General features: G+C 52.8%; 8 protein-coding genes across 8 annotated transcripts; 1 reads left to right on the top strand and 7 right to left on the bottom strand.

Moving 5' to 3' along the window:
• Nucleotides 1-2: 2 nt before the first annotated feature.
• Nucleotides 3-2,812, bottom strand: HMPREF1120_07889 (retrograde regulation protein 2). The gene is made up of 3 exons (XM_009162124.1): nucleotides 2,365-2,812; nucleotides 1,752-2,152; nucleotides 3-1,406 (listed from the first exon to the last, which is right to left on the bottom strand). The coding sequence occupies exons 1-3, from the start codon at nucleotides 2,415-2,417 to the stop codon at nucleotides 22-24; spliced, it is 1,839 nt and encodes a 612-aa protein (XP_009160372.1). The 5' UTR covers nucleotides 2,418-2,812; the 3' UTR covers nucleotides 3-21.
• A 94-nt stretch (nucleotides 2,813-2,906) lies between these two features.
• HMPREF1120_07888 (uncharacterized protein) lies at nucleotides 2,907-5,584 on the bottom strand. The gene is made up of 3 exons (XM_009162123.1): nucleotides 5,374-5,584; nucleotides 5,058-5,321; nucleotides 2,907-5,011 (listed from the first exon to the last, which is right to left on the bottom strand). Exons 1-3 carry the CDS (start codon nucleotides 5,422-5,424, stop codon nucleotides 3,260-3,262), a joined length of 2,067 nt encoding a protein of 688 aa, XP_009160371.1. The 5' UTR covers nucleotides 5,425-5,584; the 3' UTR covers nucleotides 2,907-3,259.
• A 20-nt stretch (nucleotides 5,585-5,604) lies between these two features.
• Nucleotides 5,605-7,080, bottom strand: HMPREF1120_07887 (proteasome component PRE2). The gene is made up of 2 exons (XM_009162122.1): nucleotides 6,448-7,080; nucleotides 5,605-6,396 (listed from the first exon to the last, which is right to left on the bottom strand). Exons 1-2 carry the CDS (start codon nucleotides 6,799-6,801, stop codon nucleotides 5,899-5,901), a joined length of 852 nt encoding a protein of 283 aa, XP_009160370.1. The 5' UTR covers nucleotides 6,802-7,080; the 3' UTR covers nucleotides 5,605-5,898.
• Nucleotides 7,081-7,117: 37 nt separating this feature from the next.
• HMPREF1120_07886 (uncharacterized protein) lies at nucleotides 7,118-9,223 on the bottom strand. Its single transcript, XM_009162121.1, has 2 exons — nucleotides 8,600-9,223; nucleotides 7,118-8,550 (listed from the first exon to the last, which is right to left on the bottom strand). Exons 1-2 carry the CDS (start codon nucleotides 8,698-8,700, stop codon nucleotides 7,677-7,679), a joined length of 975 nt encoding a protein of 324 aa, XP_009160369.1. The 5' UTR covers nucleotides 8,701-9,223; the 3' UTR covers nucleotides 7,118-7,676.
• A 572-nt stretch (nucleotides 9,224-9,795) lies between these two features.
• Nucleotides 9,796-10,273, bottom strand: HMPREF1120_07885 (uncharacterized protein; the record flags this gene model as incomplete). Its single annotated transcript, XM_009162120.1, has 2 exons — nucleotides 9,796-10,093; nucleotides 10,149-10,273. 2 exons carry the CDS (start codon nucleotides 10,271-10,273, stop codon nucleotides 9,796-9,798), a joined length of 423 nt encoding a protein of 140 aa, XP_009160368.1.
• Nucleotides 10,274-11,623: 1,350 nt separating this feature from the next.
• HMPREF1120_07884 (arf/Sar family, other) lies at nucleotides 11,624-12,239 on the bottom strand (the record flags this gene model as incomplete). Its single annotated transcript, XM_009162119.1, has 2 exons — nucleotides 11,624-12,052; nucleotides 12,117-12,239. The coding sequence occupies 2 exons, from the start codon at nucleotides 12,237-12,239 to the stop codon at nucleotides 11,624-11,626; spliced, it is 552 nt and encodes a 183-aa protein (XP_009160367.1).
• A 690-nt stretch (nucleotides 12,240-12,929) lies between these two features.
• On the top strand, nucleotides 12,930-14,541 carry HMPREF1120_07883 (uncharacterized protein; the record flags this gene model as incomplete). Its single annotated transcript, XM_009162118.1, has 2 exons — nucleotides 12,930-13,637; nucleotides 13,687-14,541. 2 exons carry the CDS (start codon nucleotides 12,930-12,932, stop codon nucleotides 14,539-14,541), a joined length of 1,563 nt encoding a protein of 520 aa, XP_009160366.1.
• Nucleotides 14,285-16,541, bottom strand: HMPREF1120_07882 (amidase; the record flags this gene model as incomplete). Its single annotated transcript, XM_009162117.1, has 5 exons — nucleotides 14,285-14,766; nucleotides 14,849-14,954; nucleotides 15,020-15,704; nucleotides 15,752-16,053; nucleotides 16,110-16,541. 5 exons carry the CDS (start codon nucleotides 16,539-16,541, stop codon nucleotides 14,651-14,653), a joined length of 1,641 nt encoding a protein of 546 aa, XP_009160365.1. The 3' UTR covers nucleotides 14,285-14,650.
• Between the last annotated feature and the right edge of the window lie 917 nt (nucleotides 16,542-17,458).

The raw sequence follows: 17,458 nt of genomic DNA, 5'->3' as shown, positions 1-17,458 counted from the left end.
CCCCCCGGAATTAATCCCAGCTCACAACACTCTCTCAATCTCAACCTCAATGGGCACTCCATAGCCATGCTCTCCACCAACACGGTTCTTCTTCTTCCCGAGCTTCTCGAGCTCATAGACCAACGGATTCAACACGGGCGGAGTTGTCATTGGATCATGGACTTCCGGCGTCGAATTTTGCTCCTGCTGTTTCGCACAAGTAATCTGCAGCACAACACCCTGACTCAAGCCCTTTTTGCCCAATCCATCAGCCCAGCGCGCAGCGAGTTTCAGCCTCGGCGGCTCCGTCACACGGCCGGCAGGATAGACAGTACCAACTAACGCAGCCAGGGCACCGAGGTAATTCGCCCAAAAGACCTCTTGATGCGTTAGGGTATTGCGCAGCCTGGTTCTTAGGTCACCGTAAGGAGGAGGCAGAAGCTCCCCATCTGGATCCCAGCGTGCAGAGAGGGCCAGAGCCAAAATTGCCCGATCGGCATGTGAAATGCCATGCGCGGAAGCCAATACACCCGTGAGCGGTGCGTGCAGAGCAGAAACAGCCCTCGATTCCTTAGGCAATGTGAGATGGATGTACATGAGGTCAGCGAGGGCGCGGACTAGAGAAGCAGTGAAAGTAGCAGGTAGCGAGCGACCCAGATCATTTTCACCGGGCAGGCCTGAGCGTAACAAATCACCAATCTCAGCCGCCGATACTGAACCATACTGTGCGGTCGCGGCAACAAGGGGATTCTGCGCCCGCAGGGATGAGTCAAGTGTGTCGAAGAGGAAGCCTTCGCGCACGCCGCCCTGGCAGAACCGGATCGAACTGATCATGGGCAATGCCTCGACTAGGGCGTTGACCAAAAACGAGACTGCGGGCACCTGTGCGGCTCGTCGTTTCGAGATCCGAAAAACAGATTGTTCAGCTGCCACGGCTGAGATGGTTGCTGTTTGTTGGAACTCGCGCTTCGCGACGTAGAACCCGTTGATTATGGGGATTGGATACGGTGATACGCGGTGTTGAGACATTAGTAGGTATCCCCAGCCCCTGAACCCACCGCCGGAAAGGTAGAGTGTTAGTCCTGAGTGTTTGGCTTTGTGGCGCAGTGATTCAGGCAGTTCCAGGTCTTCGTATGCCTGTCGAAATTGGGCTTTCATCTGCTCGCTTAGTTCGGCGCGTGTAGTTGGTGTTTGCTCTGACGAGGTGTCTGAGGAGGACGAGGCTCCCCGTATCAAGCTTGGCCATGGTTTCTGTTTCGACGGTGGTGATTTTTTGACTGATTCTGTTTCGTCAGACTCTGACTCGGAAAGGCCCGCCAGTTGTCGTGTTAGAGCGGCCGCGCCGTAGGGGAAGCTGATGCTGCCTTTGGGGCTGGTTTGCACTTTTCCATCTTTGGCGATCATCCAGGTGATTTGTGTGCTCCCACCTGGAAGACTTCAAGTGTTAGAAATGACGGTTACTCTAAACCATACACAGCAAAATAAGACCAACTCAACCACGACGTAGTGTAATGACTTGTGGCAGGCCTCTGGTGACCTTGTAGACATGAGACCTTGAGTTCGAGTACAAGCAGAAAACAAACCATCCATCCACAGCGTCCCGAGACCACATTTGGTCAAGACAAGCGAGCGTTGTAAGCGAGCACAATATCAGATAACATATGTTCAGTGGAGGGAGCCACAGCACCGCACAAGCACCCACCAATCCAACACAACGTAGAGCAAGATCAACAGCAAACCAAAAGGCAAGAAAACGTAGTCGTAGGACATACCTCCCAAATCCATAACCAACCCCTCGACACTCTCAAAACTACTCGCAACACCCAACGCGCCAATCCTCCCCTCCGCCTCCTTTGGCAAAAGATCGACCTCCCAACCCCGCGTGGCATCCTTAATCTGCCTTCGAAAATCCTCGGAATTGACAGCATTCCTAGTCGCCTCGGTAGCCAGCACGCGGATATTTGTGTCCGGAACCCCGAAATCCCGACAAGCCGTTTTGAATTTCAGCAACGCGCAAAGGACTTCGTCGATGGTTTCTTGCGGAATTGGACCTTTGACGCCTGTGGAATATTGGGCGTCGAATAATGATATGCCTTCTCGGTCCTGGTAGACTGTGGGGAGACAGCGGGCCGTGGTGGGTGAGAGGTCGGTGATGGAGAAGCGGATGCCGTTGCTGGACAGAACCGGAGATCAATATACTGTACATGTACTGGTACCATACATATCATGATGCAGTGCCCGTACCATGGGTGGGGTATATGACATGACAAGACTGCCACAGGATAGCACGGGATTCGATGGGAATGATTGGATGCAACGTTGCTGTTTACAAGAAACAGACCCGGACGGGAATAAAAGATGGGGAAAAGGTACAAGTCAACATACCTGCCCATATCGACCAAGCCATACAGGCTGCTTGGTGCCGGTGTGCGCAACATGGCTGCTCGGCTGTGCTTTGCTCTTTTCTCTGAGTTTTGCCCGTCTGAAGTTGACTTTCAATTCATCCGAGTTCAAATCGATCCCGCTGCTGACTCAGGATATCCTCCCAGGCGTTCCTCGGACACAGCGGAACAATAATAAAAAGTAATCGTATTTGGTGCCTCCGACACACTCAACGAGGGATACTAAAGGTGGCAGATGAAGGACTTGAGTGCGAGACGGTGCATCGTATCCGCGTCTACCGATGTATCGTCCAAGAGTAATAACCGTCGGATTAGTCGTTCCGACTTGAAATTGTTTGCGACCTGAAGCTCTGGACTTGGATGTTTTGGGATTCTCGTCCGGTTGAAGCAGGAAGCACGTGGGGCATTTGGTGTAGTTTGGGAGGCCAGCCCGATTTTCGAGGATTTCTTATTATTAGATATTGAGAACTACTCTAGAATCCACCGCCATGGCCATGCCAGTGATCTGCCTAATCACAGCCAGAGTGCTACAGTACGTGATATATTATACATGCTACTGTGCCTGCTTCAGTCACTGGCCTGCCCCATGTTCACACGCTCGGGATATCCTGGATGAATACATTGCTAGCCCTTATTGAAGGCAGCATCTAGTAGTAGTTAAAAAGTCTCACAGGCGTGATCACATTTTCGAATCCTAAGGTTCATTGGCGCCGCTCACATGGACGGATACTATAGCAATCTTGTAGCCGTCTCCAGCAAAGCAGGCGAGCAGATCAAATCCTGATGTAGTATACCAGCTGGACCGTCTATAACTGGGCATTCTTTGTCGACACGCCTTCGAGACGCGAAGGCAATCTCTGGGTGCCAACAATCTTCTCCTACGACATTTGTTCGTCTTCCGGGTGGAAAGCATCGCCAAACGCCGAATCCTCCATCGTGTCCAAATTGAGTTCTTCGTCCTGGCCATAACTCGCCAGTGCATCCCCAGCCGTGTCGACATCGACGTTATCAAAATCACCCCCAATGTCGAAATTGGGTGTGTCCAGTGACGTTTCTTGAGCCGGTTGCGGTTGCGTCGACATCGACGGTGTTTGGGTCTGGCTTGTCGTCTGAGCCTGGGGAGTTTGTTCCGTCCCATCTGCCGCCGGTGTTGGTCCTTGAGGCTGTTGGTCCGCCGTGCCGTGACCTGCCATATTCACATCTCCTGCACTCTGGCCGCCTGCCTCGTCGACCACCACCCAGTCGTTCCCATCCTGCTGGGCAGTGTTTCCAGATGCACTTTCATCCACGCCGTCCATGACGACGTCGCCACCACCGCCACCACCGCCGATGGCATTAGCGGGAGCAGCTTGATTCGTACTTTGATTGCCACTTCCTGGCTGCGCTTGAGCGGCATCGTTACTAGCCTGTCCTTGTTGTGGTGCAGACGGTGTCGCTTGGTTGCCTGCAGAGATGTTGGGTTGTTGTTGACTCGAGGAAGCAGGTGGTTGCTTGTCTTCCGCTTTGTGTTCTTGGGTCGTAGTTACCGGCTGTTGTTGGGTACTCTGTTGCGCCGCAGCAGCAGTTCCAGTCGTCGTTTGAGGAGTTGTCGTGGGCGCAGGTCCACTTTGGCTCTGGACTGGCACAGGCTTCTTTGGCTCTTGATAACCACCCTTGGCCACTAGTCGAACGGGCGGTGCCTCATGCAGTTTCTTGCCCGTCTTGGTTTCGACCTCGCGCATGATCTCTTCCATTGCATCCCGCGGGTTTGCAACTCTGTCACCAGGTGCTTCATCCGACAAACGGCGCTTTTCCGGGACGGTTGGAGCCATTCGTAATTTCTTCTCCGCCGCCTTCAGCACGGTCGACCGTGTGAGACTCTGCATTCGTCGCGTGTGTATCTTTTTCATCTTTTCCAATTCCGCCTGCATATCGGCCAATTTCGCCGTAGCGCGTTTGGCAAATTCATCTGCTTGACCTTCCGGAAGCTTGCCAACCCTTGGTGGTGGGCCGTTTGTGGGTTCCCGCTTGGCCGACACTGGCGCGTCAAAGAAGTCCTTGGTCAGCTCTTCCAAAGGTCCTTTTCGACCGAGACCCAAATCACTGGGCACAATCGATAACGTGGGATAGGGTGACTCGAGAATCTCCTCCATCCATTCGTGGTGTTGCTCGTAGCGGACGCGACTGATCTCTCGTGGACTCAAAAAATCAAGAAGATCGCCACGCGACACATCTTCCTCCTCTTCCAGCGTGGTGTCGGGTACAGTGCTGGTGCCCCTTCTGTGTGCTGGCGCGGCAGCCGCTGCTGGAGGTGCCACGGCCCTGGCCACTGCCGGGGGGAGGCGAATCGTAGGCCAACTGGAACGATCATGCAACATGAATTCGTTCCGTGGCAGCTGGCCTTGACTCTGGATCATCCGCCGTTGCTGGAGCTGTGCATGCACCTGTGGGAGCACTGGGATGGATGCGACAGGAACATGATCGCGAGGAGAGGCTTTGGAATAGTGGACCAAAAACAGGCTGGGGTCGGGGTTTGGTAATCCCAAGTTAGGATTCCCGGGCAGTAGTCGATAACGCCGCCTGCTATGCGACGCCATGGGCTCACCCCCGGCGGCTCGGTACCCGGATCGTTGTAGATACATCTCGAGAGTCTGGAATCCGTTAGCAGGAGTAGTCGCAAGACCCTGGCACACATACATAGCCCCGGACTTCCGACGTAAAGACATGTTCCGCATCTGCCCAAATGTATCCATCGCTTGCGAAGTTTGTCCCGAGATGTTCAAGCGGTTGCCATGTAAGAAGCAACGTGCCGTCAGGAGGAGCTTCGAGGAACTGCCATTGCACCGGCTGCAGATCGCGCACAATCTTGGGCGCTTCCAACAGGTATGCAACAATGGTCTCAAACGACGGGTTGCTCGTAAGAGGATATCGATATTTTGACACAAGGTGTAAATGCGACAACTAAGTCAACCAGTTAGTCTGATGCGAGGGGATAATGAACAGGGACGCATACCAATTGGGGCGGGACCACCCCAGCCGCGGGATCTTTGAGCATGGGATTCATTCTTCAGACTATGCGACAAACTCGTTTTATTCTCACGGCATCGAATATACCGTGTGGTGAGTTGTGGTCAGTGGTTCCTTGCGCGGAGAATTGACGCATGCCGGTCTCTAAAAGTTGAGGCGCGACTGCGAAGTCAGCCAGAGACGCGCATTGGGCGGAAGCTTGGCACCTACGGGTACGGCGGAATCTTCAGCCTCGTGGTGCACTCCAGCCATTCAAGCGACGAGGCTCTCAGACTTGGTTCCCAGCTCTCAGACTTCTCATAACCTACAGTACGACAGTCATTGAACTGATCCTTGCCTCAATTATTTGAAGACTGGTTGGCTCAAAGCATCCTTTATCTAGAGTGCGGCTTGCCTGGAGCATCCTAACACCACTGAAATGGATCCCCGGAGAAGCACCTTCTGATACACTAGTCGGGTATGGTTGTACATGAGTAACCTCCTTCTGAACTCATTGCCAAAAATGAAGTCCCTAGTTCAGCTCACTCGTCACATTGGAGAATTCGCCCTTCTCAAGTTTGGTCTGCCAGAAGATCGGGTTGGTGTCGAAGAAACCGTGCTTCACCCAGCCGTCCTCCTTAACATGGTACAGGTTGATGTATCCACCGGAGTAAGCATCTCGGTGAGTCGCTGCAAGAATACTCCTCCTACCCAGTTCCAGAGCCTCATCATCTTCCAAGTCGTATTTGTAAAGTGCATCTAGGACACCATACGCAAACGTCTGACCGGAACCCACGCAAAACAGATTGCCTGATAACCGTGTCCCATCAGAATCAATGTAGTAGAGGGCCGGACCTTCTTGAGGGGTGACGCCCGTGATCATTGTACCCATAGACAGTCCCATGCCTTTGTAGGAATACACGAGATTGGCCAGGATTTTGGATGCGGCAGCCACAGAAATGCGTCGCTTGTGTCGGAGCTCGTGCAACCGACATTGAATTCCGAGATATGCGAGCCAGTATTGACAATCCTAATCATGGTTAGCTAGGTTGCCGGCAGGTGAAATCTCAATCGGACGTACAGCAGCTCCTCCAGCCATCGTCCCCAGCAACATCGGATTGATCTCAATGACCTTTTTAACCGTTTGTGAGGCAATCCAGTTACCAGCCGTAGCCCTTGAATCAGTCGCGACAATGATACCCCCCTTGAATCTGAAAGCTAACGTTGTCGTACCATGGGCAATCTTGATCGGGCAGTTCGGGTTTGAGTAGTCGTCCGTGGCGGCACGTAGAAAGGACGAAGGCTGAGCGACTGGAGGTAAAGCGAATTTGAGGGATAGAGGAGGCACGGTCTCAGTATGTTCATTTTGATCGTCTGACGTGAAGCCTTCATTGGCATAAGGAGGTTGCGTGTATTGGACAACGAGGGTGTCCATGATGGAATCAGGCACAAGGAAGGTGGAGGACGGGTCTTGCTGCAGAGGATTAAGTACCGGTAAGGCTACCGGAGATTACAAAGAGAGAAGAATTGTTGATACAAAACAGAAACCACGAAGACCACAAGGAAGTTGTTTGACAATCAAGACAGAAACGTGACGGTTGACCCTCGCCGAAGTGACGATGAAGATGCGCGTCTTCTGGGGCCTTGCGCAGCTCGAGGCGGTATCACGTGAAGTCACGTGGGCTTGTCACAGCCTTGCAGCCCTCAGCCTCGGGGCATGTGCGAGGCTGTTTCTAGACCAAATATTGTAATGCCAGTTTGCAGCATACTAGTAAGATTTCTAGATGTATCACTAATCTAAATAGGATCGAAGTGCTCATTTCATTACCTAGGTACCGTCGTTATTGAACCTGATGTGAGTCGTCCTTACAATTGCGACCCGGCCATCGCTTTAACTGTCATACAATCCTAGTGCAACTCCGATTGCTGCCGTCAGTAATCAAATAGTATACAAGATTGCCCAGTTCTTTCCAATATTGCTGGACCCTGGCCTGGGCGGTCACCAGGATTCAGCCTCGGAAGCGGCCTTGGGGGCGAGACTGCCCAAAAGCCACCGAGCAATAAGCGCTCTGCGCGACTTCAACAACAAGGGACAAACTGTGTCCTTCCCGCCAATGTGAACTGTATGGTCGTTGTGCTGCATGTTGGTCGTCTGCTCAATTTTGCCCCATAATTCTGCGGCGAGACTCATCCGATAGAATCCGACACGTTGCTCGCAGTTAGGGGGACCGGAGCGAGGCCCGCACTCCTCACCATCAAGACTTTAGTGGTAACATATTGAAATGGAGGTCGTTATCATCAAGATTTTGCTCAGACTTCCCTGAAACTCCCACTGACTGGCTTCCTTCCCGTCTGTAAGTAGCTCGGTGATCTGGCCTGATATTCCGCCTGTGGGTTGTAAGGAGCAGGCATGCTGATCCTACTGGGTGCATAGTCTGGTTGCGGTTCATATCTCGTGCTGAAACTGCTTGGTGCGTAGGTAGACGGCTGTTGGTGAAAGTCATGGGGTTGGTGGTAATGTTCGTTTGGGCTCGGACTAGCCGCACCGGAAATGAATCTATCAGACGTGATAGACGGTGCATTTGATGTGGTTCGATACGTCGGAGGCGGGCTCAATGGCACGGACTGGAAACTCTCGTATCGAGAGCCATTTGGGGCCAGTCGCTGAGCACCAAGGTCTGAGTGATACGAATGGGTCATGCCATTGTTGGGGCACTCGCCCTGAGGATGAAGCGAAGATGGTGACATTGGGCCAGTAGGAACACTGTTGTAACCGCCTCGCATCCTTTGCGATTGTGCCTCAAGCCTTCCCATTTCCACATCGCCATGGGCATCCGTTTCTTCAACCCGCCTTTTGGTTGCAGTATCCCAACTGGGCATCGGAGGTAAACTGTCTTCGTTGATCTTCTTGCCACTTGGATCATCAAAGGTAGCGAACTGAGGCATGTTCGGATTGCCGTATGACATGGGCGCAGGAGTCGGTTGATATCCCCCGTAAGGGGTAGGAGGCACTCGTGAGTAATCGTCTTTGTATTTCGAGGGACGGTCTCGACTTCGGCGAGGACGACAGCAATTGCAGCAGCAGGCGCAGAGTTCCGCACCGCAGCAAAGACATCTAGCGAAACACCAGATGATCGAGAGGAGGATGAGGGAGCCGACGACGATTCCAACAATGGCAGGCCATCTAGAACGCCATTAAAGAGGGTCGCTAAGATTCTGGGTTGATTACATACTTGCAATAGGTCTTGCTCATACATTTGTCCCAACTGGTAAACGTTTCTGGGGCACTTTTCACCTCACTGATAACGTCGCGGGCGAAGAGAGGGTGAGCCATGGTGTTGAGTGGGCGGGAGAGGTCCGTCGCATTCGGCGTGTTGTGTCAATGAAAGATGTCGGCCTGAACTACCCGGTAGAGGACGGACAAGTTGAAGGGATTGTAAGAACACTCGAGTGAGACTGTACGTCGAAATCTCCAGTCCTGTATATCTTGAAGCCGTGGCTATCTGTAGTACGGTGGTTGGGTGCTGGTCATTGAGTGAAGGCCGACCGGCGGACAGTGCACAACGAGGGACGTGCAGACAAGGCTGGTAAAGACTGAAGATCGAGAAAATTGATAGAGGATGGGAATTAGTGATTTCTCAACCTCCGATGCTCAAACGCAAGGCGAAGAAGCATACCTAGAGTTTGCCTGCAACTTGAAGGGAAGGGAGCTGAAGGGGTGTTCAACTTTCACGCGGTGGAATGGGTTGTGTCACCCAGGAGGCTGAGCAGCGAAGGCCGTTCCGGGAAAGGGTGCACAGCGGAGTGCGTGAGGGAAGAGAACTGAACGCGGGCTGCAGGCGTCAAGCGGGGGATTCCATGCCCAGTCAGAAGGCTAAACTACTACGGTTAAGGCTACGCAAAGGGGCCGCAATTAACGATCCTCTCCCTGCCCAGGCTCCAAGTCCCAGGCTCTAACAGGGCGCAGGAGCCACCACGGTCCCCTAGTAAGCCACCTTGGGCTTTCTTTTGCGGGTGGCACTTTTTGATTGCCTCCATGCTGAAACACCGACGCAGGTCACAACCCTGCCGGGCTGCCTCCGACAGGAAGCTGAGATCCGACGCAACTACTATCATAGCAGAGTTGCGATGTCATAGCCTACTTACTAGTACTTGTAGGAATAGTGTGGTAAACACCGAATACCATAGTTTTTGCATCACAACGGCTGTTTTCTCGAGTCATCTTGCACGTTTGCATGGTGTCATTAATTCCTTGGTTGAGCAACTGCTATTGTACACCTTCTCGGCTTTACCGTCCAACGCCACCAAGCCTCGGATATCCGTGTGACCAGTCACCAAGTCTCCCATAACCAAGTCGCGCCCGGAAACCCTTCAAATAGGATCGCACCCATGAACGCTAACCCCTCATTAGGGATGTCAAAAGTCGGCCTTAATTCTTCGCGGGCGGCGGGCCGGGAGGTGGCTGATAGACATTTTCTCCTCCTTGATAGGTGTTTGGTGGTGGCTGCATCTCAACATCGGTCTGTCTTCCGCCGAAATATCCTTGGTTTTGCCCGTAATAGCCTCCATAGTTTTGAGTCTGGTTATATTGCGGCGGCGGCGGCGGCTGGTTCTGGTAGTTGGGATTGTAGTTTGCCGCAGGACGGTTCCAGGGGGTTCGACCAGCCCATCCAGTGCCATATAAAGGCCGTGCCCCCATGCGACGTCTTCGGCGGGCAGTAATGCAACTTCCACGATGGTTAGCTGCTGAGCATATTCGAGGGTATATAGCGATCAACTCACGCGAAGAGGAAGAAAAGTAGGAATGCTCCGAAGATGATCAGAGCAAGCGCAAGCCATCTACCCCAGCTCGACCATGTCGAGCGGCAACGGTAGTATCGACCGTAGGCGTCGCGACATCTGGCCATAGTAAGCAGATGTCCATCGGGTAACTCTCAGGGATGGCTTGATCCCACGACAAGATTGTGACCTACAATGTGTAGCGCCGTTCGAGACTCATGACTGTGTTTCCTAGACGACGTTGGGAAAGTGTTTGGTCGATGGCACATTCAAAGGAATATGATGTTAAGCGGGGACCAAGGGAAGAAGAGAGAGGTCGTCGGCGTGACAGGGCAACCAAACGGGTGGGATAACAATATGTTCGGATTAGACGTCGTCAACGATGCTGTGTGTTTGGTCGTTGAGTACCTAGTAGAGTGAGGTTTTCGACGAAGCCTGCGACGAAGGGAAGATATGAGGGAGCCAAGCTTGGAACGGACGATGGCGCAGTTTCGCACTCAGCTGTGTACGATATCTGGGCACATCTGGGCAGGCAGAAGGTGGAATCCGAATCATAGGTAGCAAGACGTTCGAGTTGTTTGCGCAATGCCAGTGTAGGGCAATACCCGGGCGCAGCCACCACTGGCCGTGGCGCAGCAACGGCGGCGTCACTAGCAATAGTTCGGGGGCTACTCGGCTTCCTATTGGCGCTGTGGCCCCAATAAATGGCCGCCCTGCTGCCTAAACCATTGTAAACCATGCCCCGGGCTGGGTCAAAGCAGGTAATCATGACATCTGCGCGGCTCCTCCAGTGGGGTGTGTGGGTGAAGACAGGCCGCTGGTGGCACCCGCTGTGAGAGCAGAAGACTGGCACCTTGAAAGTCAGGGACCGCGAAAGAGTACTCCTAGTAGAGAGACTACCTACACGTAAGATGCAGTGCGCCAGAACTAGTAGTAGGGCGTCGGAGATACAAGATTGAATCGACGTCCATGCCGGATCATTTCAACCTTTAGTTTATAGCTATCGTTGTCGGCCGGCGGTCACCACTTCGCGCGATTCAGACATCCTGCCCATGTATCTCCAAATCCCTCGCTTGGCATTGCAAGTCCCCATCAAGTTCCGTGTTCGCAGGAGGCGGTGCTCTTGGCCATGCGGTACCATAAGCCATTCGCACTGAGTCCCGACCCGTATGGGCTCGAATGCTGCTTGCCACCGCCATCTACAATGGACTGTACTGTACGTACAGCACTGCACTGAGGACAATTGCTCGACATTCCATCAAGCCTGAAGTGAGCGGCCTGCTGGTTGCTGCTGGATCAGTCGCCTGGTTGCAGCTCCATCGCTTCCACGATATGGTGCTGTGCTACGTGTACTGTAGGACATCGCCGTTCAAACCGACAGGGTCCCTCCGTTACTGGGCTCTAAGGTTGAGTTCAGAAGGGCTGAGTGAGGCTGACGAGAGACTTTGGTAACCAACAATTCAGACTCCAGCTCATGATTATTTCCCTGCTCGCGCCACAAGCCACTGTAGAACGGCCTCCAGGTTGGTCTCTTCTTTGGCGCTGACCCCGTAACAGCTGATCTCTCGGTGCACAATCCTCTTCAAATCCAGTTGATCGATGAGTTCGTCCACGGACAATTTGTTGGGCAGATCCGATTTGTTACCCAGGACGAGAAGGGGAATCCCTTCTAGAGTCGGCCTCTCCAGGAGAGCGTGCAGTTCCTCCTTCGCAACAGGGACAGCATCTCGGTCGGCCGCGTCGACCACAAAGATAATGGCATTGACCCCACGACAATACCTCTCCCACATTGACCGAAATCGTGGCTGACCTCCAAGGTCCCAGCATTTGATAGAGACATGGCCCTTTTTCACTTCCTTCTTATTGAAAGCGACCGTGGGCAACGAGTCGACAGCAAATTCGTTTCCCTACGTCAATGATTTCAGCGTCCGGCTTCGCTGATTCATCTTGTGCGACAACAGCTTCACTTACTGCTAGAACCCTGACCAAACTAGTCTTGCCTGCGTTTTGCAGACCAACTATCGTAACGTCCATTTCGGTCGCCCAGAACATCCATAATAGCCAGTCCCACAACCACGTGAAGAAGCCCGCCATCTCGCCGGCGACCGGTAGTTCTTTTGCGTATACTTGACTTGCTGGTTCAAGCTCCGGTTGTGTTGTCGACCAAGCACGGAATCGTGGGTTACTGGTGGCGTCCCGTACGTGTAAGGGATGCTCAGTCCTCTAGGTAGATTAGCTCTGATGTGGAATAACCCTACATAGCAATAATGATGCAGAAGCGAGTTGCGGAGAAAGCAGACGGGCCACTGGCACCTAGCAGATAGCAACCCTGCCAGTGGTGATAGCACGGATAGTGGCTGGCAAGTGACGATGGCGTCCGTACCTAAGGTGCAAGAGTCTCGCGCATTCTTGTGGCGGTGCAATCACTTTACTGTACGTTCATGTTGTGGCTGGAAGGCGCTTGTCATGTGAACTCCTCTGAAGTCGGCGTTCGCTTTTAGTAATAATAAGACATATATCACCTGCCTTGGCCATCTACTGTTCGGACATTTGGAACGGGGTCGAGCTACCAACTGTCATCGAGGAGGTTGAACAGGTGCCTCACCCTGTTTGGGACTTCCAGCAAATTGCCCGCACTGGGAGCAATGATTTCTTTATCCCAATGTTCGCAGACAGTTTCTCTGCCTTCCTAATTTATGTAGCCGACTCGGCTACCGCGTCGTTACATGCTCCAAGCCACCCTTCTGGATGAGACCACCCCGAGCGCGGTGACCATTATCCAAAATGGCCTCGCGATCCCGACGTGGCTGCATCGACTGCAAGAAGGCTAAAGTCAAATGCGACGAGGTGCATCCCTTCTGTGGTACTTGCAAGAGACGAGGTCGTGAATGTAGTGGCTACAGGCCTATCACTACTGCTCGCAAAGTCCTCGAGACAGGGTCTACTCAAACAGCTGAGATCTCACTCACAAATCAAGAAGTGGTCGGTGTCGGATCTCCTGATGCAATATCCTTCAGCCGGAACTTTCACAGGCAAGATGCCACCGGTTGCTGCTCCGTACCTCTCAGTTCTCCAGCCTCCCGTGCTTCTTCTGTATCGTCGGTGTCGCCGATCGTCAAGCACAATGCCCAAATACAGGCACCACCTCTGCAAAGAGCCCTTGCCATTGTTCCTCCAGGGACCGTACAGCCTTCGGATGAACCATTCATCGCGGTCTACTTCATGCGGCATCCATCGGAGCTGGTTTTTGGGGATGAATTCATCCAAGAAATGAACTCCAATGTTCTACTAGTGTTCCAGGACAATCCACAGGCTGTCAGTGACTCTCTATCTGCTATTGGGGAGGTATATCTGAGGGACAGTCCCCTTCCAGTTCTGTCGTTCGTCCCAAACAGAAAGGCGAGGATTCTGGCTAGGCTACGAAACATGGACAATCTCGGGCTTAGTTTGGAGCTGCTTCTGACGACAATGCTTGGTCTTTGTGCTGTAGAGGTAGGATTTTTGTGGTCGAGTTTTAGCAGCATTGACTGACTATTTCCAGATTATTGATGCCAGCTACCACGAAACGCAGATATCTAGCATCCCCAGTCTTATGGAGAACTTGGCCATGATGCTAGACCACCACCTCCACAAAGGGCTTGCGTTGAGCCAGTTGGCCAGGTATTTCATTCGTGCTCTTGCGAGGCAAGACATGATGCTAGCCTTGACGAGACTACATCCGCCCCATATTCCCACTGACTACTGGGTGGATGATGATTGCATGCGGCACGCGGATCGCTTCATGGGCTACACTAGCACTCTAATGCCATTGTTGGCCGAACTGAGTGCATTTGCTGGGGAAGTTCGAAGATCTCTTAACGAGACAGTTGATGAAGGCATCTTGAACACAGCGTGTTCGACTCCCTTCCAACATTCGCCGGACGTGCTTAATCGAGCCGCTCTATTAAAGTCCAAAATTGAGTTATGGCATCCTACCGTCGACACGAAACTCTCGTTCAACTCATTGCGCAGATTTCTCCTACACGCCAACGCATACCGCGCTGCATCCCTGCTCTACCTTCATCGAATTCTAAATCCTGCCGGAACTTCTCCCCCAGCTGACGAAACAGCGGTGGCCATGGCTTACGAAGTTATGGTTCATACCCCTGCCATGGAAGAAGACATTAGAATGTCCCTATGGCCTGTCTTTCTAGCCTCATGCGAGGTGTACAACGAATGTGACAGGATCACCGCCACGAAAATGTTATCGGCCGTCTGTAAGGGTCGCAAGACTATCACAGCGATGCGGACAAATTCTTTTGTGGTGAACCGTGTTTGGGCGGCAAGAGATAATGGAGGGGACTGGGATTGGATGAGGCTCGCCCAGCGGTACCCTCAGGAGCTGTTACCTATCTGAACACAATTGGAAACACTGCCAGAAATATTCCTCCCAAGAACCCCCTAACTGGTGTCAGAAGCTACCATTTTGCACATTCCTGGTCATTGCTGCCTGGACATATGTCTGGCTACGTCTTCAGGATAGTCTCGATGGTCTGTACATCATTGAGAAGTTGCTCATCTCCTAACCGGGGGCCGACAAGCTGAAGAGCAACAGGAGCTCCAGCCATCAGTTGCGGATCATCTAGCTCAAGATTAACATCAGAACACTCATCGAGCGCGCCGACAGCAGTCTCACACAGCCAGTGAGAGAGTGGGAAACTTACATAATGACTGGATCTTTTCGTCGAGTTCGTGTAGTGGAACGAACTCTTCGTCCTTGGGATCCAGCGCAGGATCTACCTTGGTGAACGGGATCACCACGGCAGGATACTGAGAGCATGTGTGAGTAGGTCTTCTTCCCTTTCCAGTCCGGAGTTGTTGGAATTCAAACTCACATCCATGGCGTTCCAAGCCACCGTATACATGTCCACTGTCCAGTCTCCAGGCAAAACAGCCGTATGCGGACCAGCAGGGGCAAGCACAATATCTATGCCAGCTTTCTGCCAGCGATCAAGCATTTCCTTTTGGAGGGCCAGCTTTTTGGCATTCAAGGCCCACGCTTCCTCATGCGTCTTTCGAGGAATACTCCAAAACCCGATCTTTTCCACCGACGGCACCACGGGCTCCCCTGCTTTCTCTAGCTGTCCTCGTGGGTATGACAGTGCATCGAGAGTGAAGAGTTCTTTGGTTACCATGCGGATTTCGTTAAAGTCCGGAGGAACAAAATCTTTGACGACAATCCCGGCGGCCGAGAGTTTGTCCGCTGCCTCTTTGACGGCTCGTCTGACGGGCGGATGAGGGGTTGTGCCGCTCTTGTGAATCACGCCTACGACTGGCTTTCGATTCTCTGCGCCAATCTCCATGATACGTGGTATCACGGCAGGATCGAATGTCCATGGCTTAGCATCCCGGACGACACGGGTCAACAAGGCCAGGTCCCTAGAGGAATGGCCCAGTGGGCCACAGACTGCCGGCACTCCGGTGTTTGCACCAACCCAACCGGATGCTGCATATCCGATCAACGGCAGAATTCCAAAGCTAGGTTTGTAGCCGTAGACCCCGTTCGCGGCGGCAGGAATACTGAATTCGTCAGTGATTACGGACCAAGAAGGACATTCTCGTCTTACCGAATAGAACCTCCGACGTCAGTGCCGACTCCCAAGGCGCTCCCTCGGAACGCCATGACAGAGCCCTCACCTCCACTGCTCCCTCCACAGGTCAAGTGACTGACCAATGGATTCTTGGTCTGACCGAATACGTTGTTGTCGCTTTCAGCCACCAACATGGTTTGTGGTGTATTTGTCTTTGCAATGACCACAGCACCATTTGCTTTGACCACCTCCACGAGGGGTGTGGTGTGGGTAGAAGGTTCGAATGTTCTTGAAATGTACCCGTTGCTAGCATCATATCCCTCGATATGGAAGCATTCCTGGTCCGGCATGTCAGTCCTGTACAAGAAGTCGACGTTACGACGTCGGTACCGACCTTGAATGTCATTGGCAACCCATGAAGGGGCCCAACGGTCTTTCCGGTTTCTTTGAAAATTCTGTCCAGCCTTTTTGCGTCGTTGATGGCATCTTGGAACATGATCTCGGTCAGGTTATTGCAGAGCTGATGGCCTATCGCGGCTCTTTTGCAGAAGGCTGTGGCGACCTCGACGGCAGAATATGTTCCCTCTGCAATTGCAGCCGCCAGGGATGTGGCATCATGGCGATCTCCCGTGATCAAGAGCTCTCTGTCCGATAGAATACCACAAGAGGCTGCCACGGGCCGGAGATCGACAGTGCCTTCAGCTGGGAAGTCTTCTGGTTTGAGTAACCACTCCAGAGGTATCCTCTCTGCCTGTTGAGCCTTCTTCGCAAGATGGATCTTCTGCCATGGCTCAAGCTTGGTTGAATCTGGATTTTCTTCAATCATAATGAGACTTGATCCCTCGAGCCTGGTCAAAGGAAGAAAGAATTATGTGCTCCTTTGCCCCTAGATTCACCACCTGGGAGAGGGGCTTTTGACGGGCTCTCGGTTCTTAAAGGATTGCTCTCTCCCTACGATCATCCAAGATTACGTTATGGCAACCTCAATTTACATGTTTACAACGGGTCCAGCATACATGCGTCTGTCTGCAGGTAGACACTCCAACTCAGAGCCTCGTTGCCCCTGAAGTATAGATCCTTTCTCAAATCAACCAGTGCTCTGAGCCCACCCCCGCAGGTGCCGCTGAGTTACTCATAGGTAACTGGTACCGAGGGAACACTTCTGCGGATGCATGCCAGCGAGCAACCAGTCTAGAGGGTGCGTCTGCTATCAGATGGAGTATTGATAGCGTACGCAGAATCACGATTGGTCGAGTGCAGTACGACGTGCGGGCCGGACTTGCAGCCACGGATCCTGGGGGAGGTAGATGGGGAACAAAGGGTCCGTGGCATGTGTGGGTCGCTCGCCTCGAACGCTATCTATATGCTATCGAAGAAGACTCCGATAACGACTGCCCCCTACGCAGAGTGTGGCACGCATACAGCTTCCTAGCCTCGTCCTCTCACAAATCATGTCGCTTTACGCCTACAGTGCCCTCTACCACACAGATAAAAACCGCTGTGGCGATCGGTTGCAGCCTTCACTTCTGACAACAGCGCGCAAATCTCCGGATGCTAATGGCCAGGATCGGCAGTTGACCATAGAATGTGATTGGTATGCCATACACGACAATCGCCGGTCTGCAGATGCCTCCTCACTGCTCAGGATGTCGATGTCCTATCTTAGCCAAGTCTTGATTCAGCAGACATGGCTTGGAAAGGCAGGCATCGGTTATCTTGCACTGATAAACAGGTAATCCATGA

Source organism: Exophiala dermatitidis (genome assembly GCF_000230625.1).
Source record: "Exophiala dermatitidis NIH/UT8656 unplaced genomic scaffold supercont1.7, whole genome shotgun sequence".
In the NCBI taxonomy this organism is placed as follows: domain Eukaryota; kingdom Fungi; phylum Ascomycota; class Eurotiomycetes; order Chaetothyriales; family Herpotrichiellaceae; genus Exophiala; species Exophiala dermatitidis.
Note: the sequence above shows the minus strand (reverse complement) of the source record. Positions and strands in the feature narration are given on the sequence as shown.